This window comes from Pocillopora damicornis, chromosome 11 (genome assembly GCF_964200805.1).
Source record: "Pocillopora damicornis chromosome 11, jaPocDami1.2, whole genome shotgun sequence".
In the NCBI taxonomy this organism is placed as follows: Eukaryota; Metazoa; Cnidaria; class Anthozoa; order Scleractinia; family Pocilloporidae; genus Pocillopora; species Pocillopora damicornis.
Window position 1 is genome coordinate 15,353,053 of NC_142680.1, and position 15,616 is coordinate 15,368,668.

Genomic DNA, 15,616 nt, shown 5'->3' on the forward strand with positions numbered 1-15,616 from the left:
TTGCATGTAGATTGTCAACATACTGCTCTCTTTTCTCTCCAGTTCCCGGAGCTATTGTTTGAGGATGACACAGAGCTTTGTGCAGACTTGTGTTCCAGACTCCTAAACCATTGCAGCTCGGCTCTTAGTAGTATTCGGGCTCAGGCCAGCGCGTCACTCTATCTCCTCATGCGACAGAATTTTGAAATAGGAAATGTAAGTTGTAACTGATTGTTGGACACTCATTTTAAATAGTGCTGCTGCTTTTCTTTCTCCATTGGTGGTAAACTTTGGTTGAAGAGTATTGGGCTTCCACAATGTGTGGGAGACGCGCTTGGCGAAGTGGTTTCGTTCTTGGGCCTGTTTCTTGAAAGTTCCGCGAACTTAACGGGCCCGAGGTCATATTTATTTTAAAGTCTAAGCCGAGAAAAAGTAGTGCGTAGTTTTGCTAAACAGCTTGTCATTTTGGCTTCGTTGTCTCTCATACTTATTGTTTGAGTTTTAAATCCATTTTCACATCGATTTGTTATGTAAACGGAACAAAATTTTAAAAAAAGGGCAGCTTTTCAGAACCGGTAACTAAAAGGACGTTTTTGTAAATGGGCTTCTGGACTCCAGATCAGATGGAACCGGTTTTGAGCTCTGGTGGGTCGTTGTCGCATTGACCGGCCAGTTTTCGAACGTAGAGTTGTCCCGGGTAGGACGCTTTCCCCTTACAGTACTTCTCTTCGCCGAGGGTTATTGGTGATGACTACTTGCAAACTTGGTAGGTAATCTGACGAATTGCGTTGGGGTGACAATGGACGAGTTTTCCATCCAGAAGGAGGGCAATGCTTCAAGTTGCTTCAGGAACCGGGATAAGCTCCGGCACTTTAGCCTACTTGGATACTAAGACTCAAGCTTAATCCTACGCAAAGTGCTGCGATTGAGAGTTAAACAGAGGACTTTCTTGTGTTTCGATAATTTGATTTTATCAACTAAGTTGACTATGAAAATTGGCATTTTTAAAGAGTTTCTGAAGCTGACGTTTCGAGCGTTAGCCCCTTTTCAGACGAAGACTCTCTAACGAAGGGCTAGCGTTGGTAACGTTGGATTCAGAAACTCTTGACGATGACCAATATACATTATAAACTCAGTTGCTAAAACCAAATGATCGTTTTATACCTCCCCCCTCCTTCCTACCCCCTCACACACACAAGGCAGCACCACAGTTTCTTTAGGACCTTATCCCTAATACTGGTGTTTATTTTGTACGAACGATTATTCTGTAGAATTTTGCAAGGGTCAAGATGCAAGTTACAATGTCACTTTCCAGTCTTGTTGGCACTTCACAAGTGAGTTCATAAATGATTTTGTTTGGGCTTCTTTGTGCAGTTAACTACAATTTAGTTTACCAGGTGTACAGTTATAAGTGGTTTCGACTGTTAGTTGAGCTTTATTTTAGATTATGAAATTTTTTAATGATTAATAGACGCTTTTGTGATGGGTTGTTAACGCTTTGCTCGGCGCAGTAACCGCGAAACTCTCTTTCTTTGCTTGCAGGCATTTAATGAAGATCACCTCCGTCGGTCATTGAAAACAATCATTACTTACGCTGAATCAGACCAGGAGCTGCGAACGAGCACTTTTCCGGATCAGGTGAATGTTTTCATAGCTATTTTATTTATAACAACTTTATTGGGTACGTCTACGGATAGACGGACGCCAAATGGGTTAGTGCAGCGGGACATGGAGTCCCATACGGGGCACTACCCCTCTTAAATCCACCCAACCCAACCCAGGGGAGGACATCCATCACACAGTAATCTCGTGCGTGGGAAATTAACGTCTCCTACCCCAAACCCTGCAGGAGACGGGACCTCCGGCTTAACGTCTTATCCGAGAAGACGAAGCAAGGTGAGTGAAGCGGCTTGCTTAAGGCCACAACGTAGTGCCGCGGCCAGGACTCGAACCCGGGCCGTCCGACCCAGAGTCCAGCGCTCAGACCACTGGACCGCTCACGCCTCACTACAACTACTACTACTACTACTCACGGACATTGAAGCTATTTTAAAAGTGTACCTATGAAAGTGGTTGGAAATTTCAAAGAGTTATTTAACTTATTGAAAATTCTCTTCAAATTTCCTAAAAGTTCGATTGTGGATGCCCCCGCTCTAAAAATTAATAGATAAAAACAAATATACAAACAAGAAAACACCTTAGTAACCTAGCCACACATACCAAATCACAACGCGCAATTCACGGACAGATTTTGCTCTAGTTACTGCAAATACTCATCACTTAAGTCAAGAATTTCTTTTAGTCTAGCTTCTTATGGAGAGGAGGAAAAACAAAGGACTCCGTTTGCATACTCAATGGATTGTGTTTTGTCGCTCTCCTACCTTTGGGTTGTTACTGTAATCATTCTTATACTGGGATAGAAATAAATCTCATATTTCTCCTAGGTGCGGGAGTTGGTGTTCAATCTTCACATGATTCTGTCGGACACAGTCAAGATGAAAGAGTTTCAAGAGGTACAATTTTTAGTTCCTGTTGTACACGTTTTTGATGGATTCCTTCAGTTCCTGCTGTGAAGGCGTTTTATTTTCCAAAAGAGAGTCTCGAAGAAGATCAGTCACTATTTTTTTTTTTATATATCTCAGACCTTTACCGTGCATGATTTGATCACTTCGTTACATTAATGTTTCTCTTCTGCACAACCATCGGCTAAAAATTTCTCTCATTGTCATTATATCTGTAGGCCTTCTGTAAAAACTTTGCCAAGTTTTCTTTACATTGAGGTTAAGGTTTCGCTTTATATATGAAATTGCATGGGCCCGTGGGCAATGAAGGATTAATTTCACGCATATTTTCAATTTTGGGAAAGCTTTGGAAATACAAGTGAAATTAATCATTAATTGCCCGTAGGTACTTGAGATTACCTGTTTATCGCATGTAGGGCAAAATGTTTGAGAGAATTGCATTCGCCTACTATATCCGCGCGATGAAGCTCTTATAATGCCGTCACAAATAAGCTTAACTGACCAATAGATTCAATGAACGTTTTATTCTCAAAATACAGTTAAAAAGATTACACGGCTTCATTCGGTTTAATTGCAATCGATAATCGTTGCCGCAAACAGCGAAAAGGCCCAATCAGCATCAAGAAATCAAGCCCTTTTGATTGCCAAAAGTGCCCTCGTGATTAAGAAAAAATGCTCTCTGTCTCAGCTAATCAGCATTCAGTAATTTTGCTCCGCATGTGATAAGTTACCGAAACTGTGTGATTTGCCAAGCACAAGTTTCTCCTTGCATTCATGTTAAGTTTTTGGATAACTCCCAAGGATTGTTCCAGCTTCCTTTACTGCTCATCGCTAGTTATCGATTTCACGATATAAAATATTTCGAAAAAAAGTGTGAGGAGAAAGTAACATTTCCGCGACGATTTTTTTCTTGACTTTTATTGAAACCGTATTCATCATTTTATAATCTCATTTACTCAGGATCCAGAAATGTTGATTGACTTGATGTACAGGATTGCCAAAGGGTAAGTGATGTTCGCAAGATTTCTGATGCAGGCGCTCTTGCATTCGTCAAATCGTCAAACAATAGGGATGAAGGTGACTGCATCAAAATGATGTTTTGAGATGTTGTTCTAAAGATGGAAAAACTCAGATCTCTTTTGAGTTTATAAATCAATGGCCCACCAAACGCTGATCGGATATTCTTCGGTTGATTTCGGACTCTCTTCGGATGCCCAACTTTTGTGCTGCCGTTAAGTCAGGGAGAGTTCGGGTGTACGCCAAGTTCCGATGATGAACTTAAAAAGTGATGCTAAATGCACTATCGAAAGAGAAGTTCTAAGAGAAAATACACTTTCTCCCCCGTGAATATTTGAACCCCAGTCGTCAGTTCGGATTCGCCGTTTGGATGGTTTACGAATGAGTTCTTGAGATATCGTAGGCGGGCAGTAGCCAATATCACAATACCTTGAGGTAAGCTATTGAAACACAGTCGAGGCAGGTCGAAAGACAAAGAGCGCTACGTTTTCGTCCGTATAGTTATTTTAACGTAGGGTGTTGGTGTCTCTTCAAGCAGCGCATAACATTGAAATCCATTTACACTTAATTAGCTGTAGCATTCACATGTATTCATCTTTTTCATGCTAGATATCAAAATTCACCTGATTTACGACTGACGTGGCTGTGCAACATGGCTACCAAACACGGCGAGGTACCAATAGCTTTTAGATACCGTATTAATTTATCCAAGCGAGGGGGTAAAGCTCTATGTAATTTTTAATTCCTTTCATTTGTTTCGAATGTCTGACGATGCAACCTGTTGCACTCGCGAAATACATATTTGCGTACAGACGAACGAAGTGCCGTCACTTGGAAACCAATTTTTCAATCTGACCGGTCGACATATTCTCTTAGATATTGGACTCCGCGTGAACGCTGCATCAAGCGTAGGTGCTCCTCCATAGTTGTAATAGTGAGTAAACTTCACTCACAGGAATTAATTGGCCAAGCTGGCTCAAGGCTCGTTTTTAACCGCATTCAGTATGTGATCACTTTAATTCGAGTGCATCAAGAAATCATAACCTGACTGGACTCGAATGATGACTCGTTGGCCTCCTTTCATATCAAACTTTTGGTTAGGAGTTTGGCCGGACAATAAGTCAAGCTTTCGTTCCTTTTATGTCCTTATCTATTGTTTGAAGGAAAGGGTTTCTATTTTTTGCAAGGCAAAGGTTAGGAATCACCGGCGCGTAGCCAGCTCACCGAGCGCGAAATTCTAATTTCTTCGGAAGCGATAATTGTTACAAACACAGCCTTTGTGGGAGAGGGTGTGGTAATGATTGTTGCGGCTTGGACACATCTAAAGGGGATGGGGTGGGAAAGTTTGTGACAAGAGGAGAGAGGTCTGGACAGTAAGCAAGCGGGAAATTGCGCATAAAAGTTTGAATAAAACGACTCTGAATGTTGATTAAAACTTTTCTAACACTCGTGAACCATTACAACTGCAGCTTCTTCCAGAATTTAAACTCTCCTAAGCTAAATACAACTTATACAAGTCATTTGATCTTTTTCGGGCCTATTCTCGTCCCCAAAGCTCTTTTCGCTTCTCTTAGCCGGCGCCGGCTAAGAGAAGCAAAAAGGGCTATGAGGACGAGAATGTTTCACTACTCTTCCCAGTGAACCGCTGCACCCAACGAATCTTTTTGCCGTCTTCAGAGTAATGCCGTGAGTTTGTTTCAAACCAATTACGTGGTGCATTGAAATGCACCTGAATTTTCCATATTACGTGATGTTCATTCAAAAACGTTACTCTCAAGGCGGCAAAGAAAGTCGTGGGTGTCGTGGTCTACTGGGAAGAGTAGAAGCGCTTTCGCAATCAAACTTGGAAGTTATTTGCATTTGAATAACAAACCGCTAGTTCACAGTCGAATCATTAAAGTGTCTGTTAAGTTGGCGTGTTATAATGCTAAGGACTCTAACAGTGAAACAAAGCTCAAATCCTCCGCATTTCCTTGTTGATGATCTACTGAATAAAGGAGGTAAAAGAAACTGCGGTGCTGCGTTGGTGGGAGAGTATAACAAGGTAATTTGGTATTGTTAACTAAGTTGATAACGTAAATTGGCCACCATCAAGAGTTTCAAAGTTAACGTATTGAGAACCGAAGGAGTAACGCTCCGACTGAGGGCTAGCGCTCGAAACTTCAGTTATGAAACTCTTTAAGGTGGTCAATTTACGTTATCAACCTGGTTGTTAATACCAAATTACCTCCTTTTTCTTTTGTTGTGCTTCTTTCTGGCAGAATAAAGTGGAGGCAGCCATGTGTCTGGTACACACAGCAGGTTTAGTTTCTGAGTACCTGAGTATGTTGGAAGACAAGCCGCACTTACCTATTGGATGCGTTTCGTTTGAGAAGATATCCCCCAATGTGCTGGAAGAAAGCGCTATTTCAGATGATGTAGTATCACCTGTAAGTCTGTAATTTGGCCTTCCCAACACAGCATATGAAGCAATATTACTATGTCCGGTTGATAGCGCAGTACGTTTTGTTTACACTCTTTCGGCTGGATAACAATTTATCCTTAGGATATTGTTATCTGCCATTTGAACTACTGGGCCCAGGAATGGACGCATGACACACTTTGGGATTTTTTGTTTTGTTTTGGTTTTGTTTTTGTCATTGATGTGAGGGTAGTTATTCTTCGTCAACCCGTGTTCGAACATGCTAGGCGTTTAATCTTCAAACTCTCAAGACCTGGGAACTTATTCTCCTAACTGGAGACAACACATTTCTTTGTCCGAAACTCCTGATAAATCGGTGAGATATCGGTGAAAAATTCCCTTGTAACCCTGTCTGCTCTATAGTGAAATAAAACTGTAATGAGAATTTACCTACCGATTAGTGGGAGTGATAGAGTTAAGTACGTGCTATCCTTGTTATTTTGTTAGTCTTTATCTTTTGTTCTTTTGTCCAGGATGAGGAGGGTATTTGCACTGGGAAGTACTTCTGCGAGAATGGATTGGTATCTTTACTCGAATCAGCTGCAAACACGTTTTTTCGATCTCATTTATTTGAATGTGTAAATGAGGTGTATAAACTGCTGATCCCGATTCTAGAAGCAAAACGTGATTATAAGAAGCTGACTCAGGTTCATCAGAGGCTTTCAGAAGCATTCGGCAAGATTATACAGACGGTGAGACATAATTTTCATAGATTGCATGTTTGGTCATTTTGACATAAACGCTGTCAGTAATTGAGGTGTTTGTTAAGAGCTTAGGTTTTTTTTTGTCTTTGTTGTATTAATACTTACTGACTTGTATTTAACAAACGTAGATCCAATTTACAGTTGTTTCTTCGGACTCAATCCCATATGTAGGCGACTGAAACCAACCTGTGAAACTAAGTGTGTCATGCACAAACATGGATTTCATAAACATGCCGGGAAATGGGCCGTAAGAAAAAATCCAAACGCAAGAGCATGCTTGCAGGCTCAACAAACGGCGGTTAGAGGTCTTATAGGCGGGGAGTTACCAGCTGTTTATGAAACCCATGCATCGAGTAATACTTAATCGAGTAATACGTGAGGCGTGAGTGGACTCTGGGTCGGACGGCCCGGGTTCGAGTCCTGGATGGGGCACTACGTTGTGGCCTTAAGCAAGTCGCTTCACTCACCTTGTTTCGTCTTCTCGGATAAGACGTTAAGCCGGAGGTCCCGTCTCCTGCAGGGTTTGGGGTAGGAGACGTTAATTTCCCACGCACGAGATTACTGTGTGATGGATGTCCTCCCCTGGGTTGGGTTGGGTGGATTTTAGTGTTGTAATGCGCACTCGATCATATTATCGCATGTTAGACTGCGCAATATAAGAAATAAACATTATTATTATTATTATTATTATTTTATTATTTTGCAAGCGAATTTCGTTCCTTCGTTTTGTTCACTCTTAGGAAAATCCTTTTCTTTTTTCAAAAAATTGAAAACTGCCAATCAGAGAGGGCGGAGCGCTAACTGAATCCTGCAAAAAGTGAATGTCTTGTTGGGTTGAAACTAACTGATTCCTTTTTATTGGATGTGAAGAGAGGTTTCACTTAAGCAGCGAGATTTGCTATTTTCAGGAAGGAAAGCGTATGTTGGGAACATACTTCCGAGTCGGTTTTTATGGATCTAAATTTGGAGATTTGGACGGAGAGGAGTACATTTACAAAGAACCCGCCATCACGAAGCTTCCTGAAGTGTCCCATCGTTTGCAGGTTAGTTTATTAGGCTTTGTTGGTGCATCTCGAAAAACTTTGTCTGAAATTTACCAGTTCGTCGGTTACAATCCGTTCTCATGTTCCCTATAGTTAGCCATCCTGGTTTTTTCTAGGTTTATTACAACCGCTTTGTGTTTTTATCCCAGTAGTCTAAATTCCGTTGACTTTTTCGAGTCGAAGGTTGTTTCGCACACCACGAAAATAACTTAAGATATGGTAATTTCGTTTGCTTCCGTTGTCGCCACACCACAGTCCGAACTCAAATAGCCTCAATTGTGTCGGAACGTTGTACCTGGCGGATAGAGAAATTTTCAATTGGGTGTCGAAAAACCTCGCACCACTTTACCAACCAATCAGATGCAAAAGCAAAACTAATCGCAACTTGGTCGCTCGCGTTTTCCCGCGCTTTAGGTAGTTTGGACGGGTTTCTTTGAATTCTCACCGTTGTCAGTACTTTGGTTTTTGTTTTACGACACTGAATCTAAAAGCACTCTAACTAGAGGTAAAAATAACTAAAGAAACAGTGTTCACTAATTTTTCACACCGACTGTGTGTTTCCGACTGAACAATGTAGGCACATATATTTTTTCCAAGTTCACAGATTGGGAAATTCGATTCGCGCTGCAGATTGTCTCGAGCATCGTCTAATCAAACAAAGGAGTCATCTTGTTTGCAGCACAACTTTCAAAAACCTTTACACAGGCTTTCATTTGTTTGGTGTTGGAATTCAATTTGATTTATTAACGAAACAGGAGCTCAGTATGGTATTTGTTTTTCAGGCATTTTATGGAGACAAGTTCGGGCATAATGTTTTGGAAGTAATCAAAGATTCCAACGCAGTTGAACAAGACAAGCTGAATCCAGAAAAAGCTTACATCCAACTTACCTATGTGGACCCATATTTTGACGAATATGAATTGAAGGATCGTATTACCTATTTTGACAAGAATTTCAACTTGAGTATGTTCACAACACTTTGACAGTCCAACAGATTCTCCTTTAGACTTTAAGAGCAGAGGGTTGGAAGTAATACGCTTCCTGATTGGTTAAGAAAACTCAAACTGTCTTCTCGTCCAATCAGATGCTGAATAAAAACCAATTTCGATTTTGCAAATCCTGTTTTTCCCTCACCGTAGGTTGCAAGTATGTATTTTGATGCGTTCCTTCTGTTGTTTTGTCTCCCCCTTGGTATAGAAGACACAGGACACGTCACTGTAGAACACCGCCCTCTTCACCCATGTTTTCATTATTTCCTTCGTTCCTTTGTCTTTTTGTTCTTAATTGTTTTATGTCAAGTGTGTAGTCTACACCAAGTCAGAGCCGAAATTTTCCACGTTTCTGATTGGTTGTTTGGTTAATTTCACGGCTAGCAATCGAGAATTGCTCTGTTATCTATAAATGGATTACTTTTTCAAACTCATAGGAAGATTTATGTACGAAACTCCTTTCACACCGAGCGGAAAACCTCATGGTGAACTGGTCACCCAGTACAAGAGAAAGACGATTTTGACTGCTGCCAACTCATTCCCGTATGTCAAGACACGAGTCAATGTTGTGCATCGTGAACAGGTCTGTCCAATATCGTTGCATGTTATGTTGTTTGTGTTGAGATACGGCTGTTTTTCTGTCATTCCACTTGTGCGCATTCAGATGCTTTTGGCAATTCTATTTTAGAGAGAGTTTTCGGCCAAAAAAAAAAATTGGACGATACCTCCTGTTTGCTCGTTCCCAATGTCCTATGCAGGTTTTACACTAAGATATTTTAAGCCGATTTTCACGACAAGCAAAATAATGTGTTTTAAAGGAAACCACACGAGACTACCGGAAAGCAACGAGAATGGTCAATTATGCAGAAGATGAACATGGGTTGGAATGACCAGCTTAACTCTTGGACCCTACTGGCCTCTAATTTCTCATTACAATATCACCTTTAAAACACGCATTAAGGTCAAGAGAAGAAATAAAAATGATCACTAACCAAAGAGGCTCTTTATTATTAAACGAATTCTCCTTATTAGCACCGTAATAAATGTATAGAGAACAGTGTTAAGAATATGCATCCTGTGATAGGGTGTGAAGGGCTAAAAGATAGTGGCTTGACGTTTCAAGTAGCGCAAACCTTGACCCAGCCACTCTACGTGATCATTTTTCTGTGGTGGTTCTGAATGATCAATACACTTTGATGAATTATTTTACTGAAATTTCTACTACCGACACAAATTGGTAGCTATTCACTTTCACTGCTGCATGTAGTTTACGTGGTGTTTCTTAAGGTATCGTAATTGTGAGTAACAAATCAATCTTTCTTCAGACACGTGTTTTTCTTCTAACATTGGTTTTATTTTCGTTCTTGTAGATTGTGTTGAGTCCCATTGAAGTCGCCATCGAGGATATGGAACTAAGGACGAAAGAGCTTCTTAACGCAATCAATCAAGAACCACCAAACCCCAAGATGCTTCAGATGGTGTTACAAGGTTCTATTGGCACCACTGTTAATCAGGTCACATTTCTATCTTTTTCTCTCTTTATTTGGGTGTAATCTCGTTGTGGTCCTCAGGTAGTCGATGGATCGGTCGATCAGTCATTCAGTCTGTCTGTCTGTCTGTTCATCTGTACGTTCGTAAGAACCCATGTCAACAAATTGTTGACAGGGACCTTAGGTAAGAGAACGCCGGGGAAGTCGTTGATTAAAAAATGAATTTATATTTTTAGATAGAATTCCGCGAATGACTTAGTATATTTCGCTACTCCTCAACTTCACCATAACGTAGGCGATCAGCATCGAGTTTCACCTAAAATAATTTGCTGTCGGGGTAACTGTCGTCAGACCATGCAAATTTTGTCGAGCTCATGTTGTTACTATGCAGAAGACGGCTAAAAAAGGTACACATGTACAGACACGTGCTTCGCCTAAGCACGTGTCTGTACATGTGTACCATTTTTAGCCGTCTATAAAAATAGCGGCTATTTTTCTGCGCATTAGATCTTGATGTGCCACGTCCTCAATGCTGTCGCGGTCTTCGTTTGGTTAAGGTCCGTACTATTGTAGTTGGTAGACGATGGAATAAACAACCAAAATTTCACTTTTATTTACCAACGATAGTTGCCTAACATGAAGAACTTTTTCATCGATAGTACACAACTCAGTCTAGGTATATCCTGCCCAATCCCGATTGAGTTTTACGGTTTGTTCGTTTTTAGAGTATTGCATGGTTTTGACTGAACATTTACCTAAGGTTGTTAATGATCATGTCATGTTTAGTACACCTCCTATTTGCAAATATGCTCGTTCCTTGTTCTTTCTTGGAAAATAAATTGTCTCAATCCAGACTTGAGAAGAACATGTGAATGGTTTCAGTTAATCAACACTTTAAAGCAAGTTATAATATGTTGTTTTCGTGGATAGCAATATAGTCTCTCTCAATTAAGGCTGACTTGTCTAACTGTCGCTTGTGTGTTGTGCTGTCTTTACAGGGTCCTCTAGAGATTGCTTTGGTATTCCTGTGTCACGATCAGGACGCTGAAGATGGCGGGGAAACGCCAATGATCACGAGACACCATCACAGACTCAGACTCTGTTTCAAAGAGTTTATCAAAAGGTAATGCGTGTGTATAGCCTGGTAGACAACAAACTGAGACATATAAAAATCAGTCAAGAAACACTTTTTGTGTAAGAAAAAAGTGTTCTGATCAATCAGTCTCCTCCGTTAGTTAAATATGTAAATCCTTGAAGACAAAGCCTTCCTCAGCAGTTTAATCATGATTTTATTCAAGAAAAAAGGTTTAAGGCGAAACAAGAATATCTCAAGCACTGTGCGAGCACATGCCACTACCGTTAGAACCAAGAACTCCCGGCAAACCCGATGTTCACGAGAGTAATGCAACGCGTTACAGAACAACAAGACTTGAATGTTAAAGCAACTCAACCGAATATACGTACATCACAGCTAGCCCAAGCTAACGAATAAGCAGAAACCTTCGTTGTTTAAATTAAAATGAGAGAGTTTGGATGGGAATTTTGATAATCGCCATATAGAAGTTCGAAATATTAATTGCGGCAGAATTCCCTCTTTTATCTTCAAGTATTTTTACAGAAAAACTTTAACACTTTATGTTGTCCAACGGATCTTCGCGCGCTCGTTACCTTGGGCCACATTTTCTACCTTCGGGTATTTGCGCGGTACACTGTGGTTCATGCAAGAAACCAAATGTCAGCACATCGTCACTCGGTGCTCTTCCTCCCGACAGACCGCTACCTTCTGACCCTGTCACTTTAGAATAACAATACTTCAATACTCTTACTGTCCTAAGGAATTTTATTGCTGTGTACTAGGTGCGGAGACGCTCTGCAAAGGAACAAGCAGCTTATCGCATCTGATCAACGTGCCTATCAGAAAGAACTGGAGAAGAATTTTACACAGCTCACCGAACAGCTCGAACCTCTCTTGAGAAACAAGTCTGGCACCTTACGTGGATCCACCAGGCAGAAGTAAGTATATATTCCACGCTAATAGTACTCCGTGGTTATTGTCGCAGGTGCTGGTGTTGTCGCTAGGAGGCCAAGGCGAATGTTATCGAGCTCCTCTACCTTTAATAGGCTTGCCATCCATCACTTTTTGAATAAATCTACCAGAGTTCTATCTCAATTACTGAAATCTGATTGGCTACGATACTCGAAGTATATTTTGCGATAGACAGTTGGTAGCCAACAGTGTGCGGATGTAAACAAAACGAAATAAAAGCGTGAGCTATTCTTGATGTTATAAAATTTATCATATGCGGGGAAAAATTACTGATTGCTGATTAGCTGAGAAAGAGGGTATTTTTTTCTCAATCACGAGGCACTTTTGTTAATCAAGAGGGCGTGATTACTTGATGCTGATTGAGCCTTTTTGCAGTTTGCGGCAACGATTTATTGATTGCAATTTAACTGAATGAAACCGTGCGACGTTGTTAACTGTATTTTGGGAATAAAATGTTCATTGAATCTATCGGTCAGCTAAGTTTGTTTTGACATTTGTGGCGGCATTGAAATAGCTTCATCGCGAGGTCATCGTGCGCGAATGTAATTCAATGCAAAGGCAATTAAGGACTCATTTCACGTGTATTTTCAAATTTTTCCCAACATACGCGTGAAGTTAATCCTTAATTCCCCTCGGTTCTGGCGAAGTCCTTATCAGCCACCATGCATAGAAATCTGGAGCCAATAATCTCATCGCTAAATGGTGTAACACGTTTTTATATATAAAATGGTAAATAACTGCATACTTTATTGTCATTTTGCAGGGAAGGATCTGCACTGCTGAGGAAAATCTCCAAGAGTTTTAATACAGGACACAGTATAGCTTAACTTAAAATCCGTTGCAGAGCCTAATCTTTGCCGAGTCAATTTTGTATGTTCAAGAAGTTGGAATTGATTGATTGATGGAATGATTAATGGATTTAATACTATACAGACTGTGAACCTCCTATTTGTGAAATTCTTTTGAAGTCGGTTGTGCGAAAAATTCGCAAAAAAGCAAAAACTTTTATCTTTTTTATGGGGGCCATAAAGAGCTTCTTGATATTCAAAGATCCATGTAAATTTAGGACATTGGCCACCGAATATTTTCCCAATCATAAGATGTGTTTTGTACTTCGTGTGATCATCATAGAAAGGTAAAAGAGACAGGTGTTAGCTTAATGTGCGAACAATCCTGCCCAAAACGTTTGGAGAACACATATCCCTTTTTCCAAGTCCGTCCCGTGTATCATGAGCAAGTTACGTTCATTTTCCACCTACGAAAGTAGACTTGTCAATATTTCCTCCCTCCCTGTGTTTAATATTGTCCAGGGTTGAAGGGGTGAGTTCATGGTATTAGTATTTACCAGATGTAACGATAGTGCCCAGACATTTTTGGCAAGATTGTAAGCTTTTATTAGAAAACAATTTATTGTGAATATTGTACAGGAACATGAAAGTAAACAATTTTTTTTTGGTTCAAAAAGAATATTCTTTAATTTCTTATGTATTTGCAGAATAACAACTAATAAGGCTAGACAATATATTATATGCACATCATGCCAGCTCCACACAGAGACATGATGAATGTTGGAACGAATTTGCAATGATTTTGCTGGTTTTGTTTTGCTTTTTTTTGAAATGTGAAACGAGGTGTGGACGGAGAAATGGAAAGTGCTTTGGTGGATCAACTTTATTAAACAGTTTCTTTAATAAAAAAAAACTTTGTAATGAGTGCTTAACTGTTGTTACTGCGTTCAACGAAGGAGAACGCATACTGATCGTGTCGTTTTTACGGAAATCACTCTCGAGGGTTTTATGGACCATTCCCAAGGGGATCGATCGTGATGCCATGCGATTTGAGGCGTTGGGTGCCGTTTTGGACTGGCAGACTGGCTATGCGGCACAAATAGCCTCGATCTCATGTGCAAATGTTTTCTTGGCCGCCTTGGCCGCCTTGGTGAAACTCTTACTCTGGCAAGTAATGGCGGACGCTCCCCATGTGGCTCCGCTTATTTCGTTTCTCCTGACGCTATTTTTTGTCAACGTGTTGCTGAAAAGCTCAAGAGATGATATTATCTATCAGAGGCCTTCATTTGCGAAAGGTCTTATCGTCCTGGCCGCTACATTCCCAAGTCACCGAAAGTTCGTCAAATCTGGAAAATCGATGCTTCGCCATCGCTATTCTACCAGAAAATATCTATTCATTCTTTTCCTTCTAATATCTAACGACATTCAACTGAACCCTGGGCCTCTCAATTCCTCGACTCTCAAATCATGCAGTCTAAATGCCCGTAGTATTGTCAACAAGGGAACTGAGCTGCAAGCTATGGTCGCTACAAAGGAATTAGACATCATCGCTATAACCGAAACATGGCTGAACCCTGAAATAATGGATCAAGAAATCCTGTCATCTGATTATAATATCTACCGAAGAGATCGCCTAGGAAAAGGTGGTGGTGTTTTGTTAGCTCTAAGGGATAACATTTGTTGTTATAGACGTTGTGACCTCGAAACGGATTGTGAAATCCTTTGGTGTGAAGTTCATTTCAATCCCTGCTCAAAATACTTTATTGGAGTAGACTACCGCTCTCCTAGTAGCGATATGGCCTACCGAACTAAACTGGTCCAATCGCTAGAAAAATTTCCGCCATCATGTAATATCCTTTTGCTTGGGTATTTTAATCTACCCAATGTTAACTGGAACCTTGTAGCTCCATGGCAGCCGGACATTATCAGCGATTTCTTCTGCGACTCTGTTATTAATCGTTTTGGCCTCTCACAGCTTGTGAATAAACCTACCAGAGGAGACGCTTTATTGGATTTAATCTTAACCAACACTCCTGCTCATTTGACTTTAAAGTCTTTATTTCCCGTCCACATCAAGCTCCAAAGATCGTTTACGATTACAAAAATGCAAATTGGGAAGGTTTTCGCTCTGATCTTTCCAATGTCCCATGAAGCAATGTATTCTTAGAGAACAATGTTGATCAAATGTGGACTAAATGGAAAGAATTGTTCTTTGCTGCTGTTAATAAAAACATCAATACACATCATTTGAAAAGACAAAGAAATGTTCCTTGGTTAACATCTGCAATTCGTCGCCTTTTTCACAAACGGAAACGCCTATGGAAAAAAGCTAAATCATCTCAACTTTAATCTGACTGGGAAAAATATAAGCGGTGAAGAAACAAGGTCAAATCTGAAATAAACAAGAGTTATTGGCACCATGTTCAGTCTCTTCAAAACAGTAACAATCCTAAACGCTTCTGGACTTTCATAACATCTAAGACGAAATCACGATCTATTCCACCTGAAGTATCCCTGGAGAACCAAAAGGCTTCAAACAGCTTCGATAAAGCACAGCTATTCAACAACTTCTTCTC

At 40.4% G+C, this 15,616-nt stretch overlaps 1 protein-coding gene across 2 annotated transcripts in view; it reads left to right on the plus strand.

Moving 5' to 3' along the window:
* The window catches only part of LOC113679946 (dedicator of cytokinesis protein 7), a 41,323-nt gene extending 27,370 nt beyond the window's left edge, over positions 1–13,953 (plus strand). For both annotated transcript variants that reach the window (XM_089187370.1, XM_089187369.1), the window contains exons 34-48: positions 43–195; positions 1,251–1,313; positions 1,522–1,617; positions 2,424–2,492; positions 3,462–3,505; positions 4,128–4,191; positions 5,780–5,947; positions 6,453–6,671; positions 7,592–7,726; positions 8,509–8,689; positions 9,153–9,298; positions 10,086–10,229; positions 11,204–11,328; positions 12,063–12,218; positions 13,016–13,953. In XM_089187370.1, coding sequence (XP_089043496.1) covers positions 43–195; positions 1,251–1,313; positions 1,522–1,617; positions 2,424–2,492; positions 3,462–3,505; positions 4,128–4,191; positions 5,780–5,947; positions 6,453–6,671; positions 7,592–7,726; positions 8,509–8,689; positions 9,153–9,298; positions 10,086–10,229; positions 11,204–11,328; positions 12,063–12,218; positions 13,016–13,079 — 1,827 coding nt within the window. In that variant the 3' untranslated portion in view covers positions 13,080–13,953. The remainder of the gene's footprint in view (positions 1–42; positions 196–1,250; positions 1,314–1,521; positions 1,618–2,423; positions 2,493–3,461; positions 3,506–4,127; positions 4,192–5,779; positions 5,948–6,452; positions 6,672–7,591; positions 7,727–8,508; positions 8,690–9,152; positions 9,299–10,085; positions 10,230–11,203; positions 11,329–12,062; positions 12,219–13,015) is intronic.
* Positions 13,954–15,616: the final 1,663 nt, after the last annotated feature.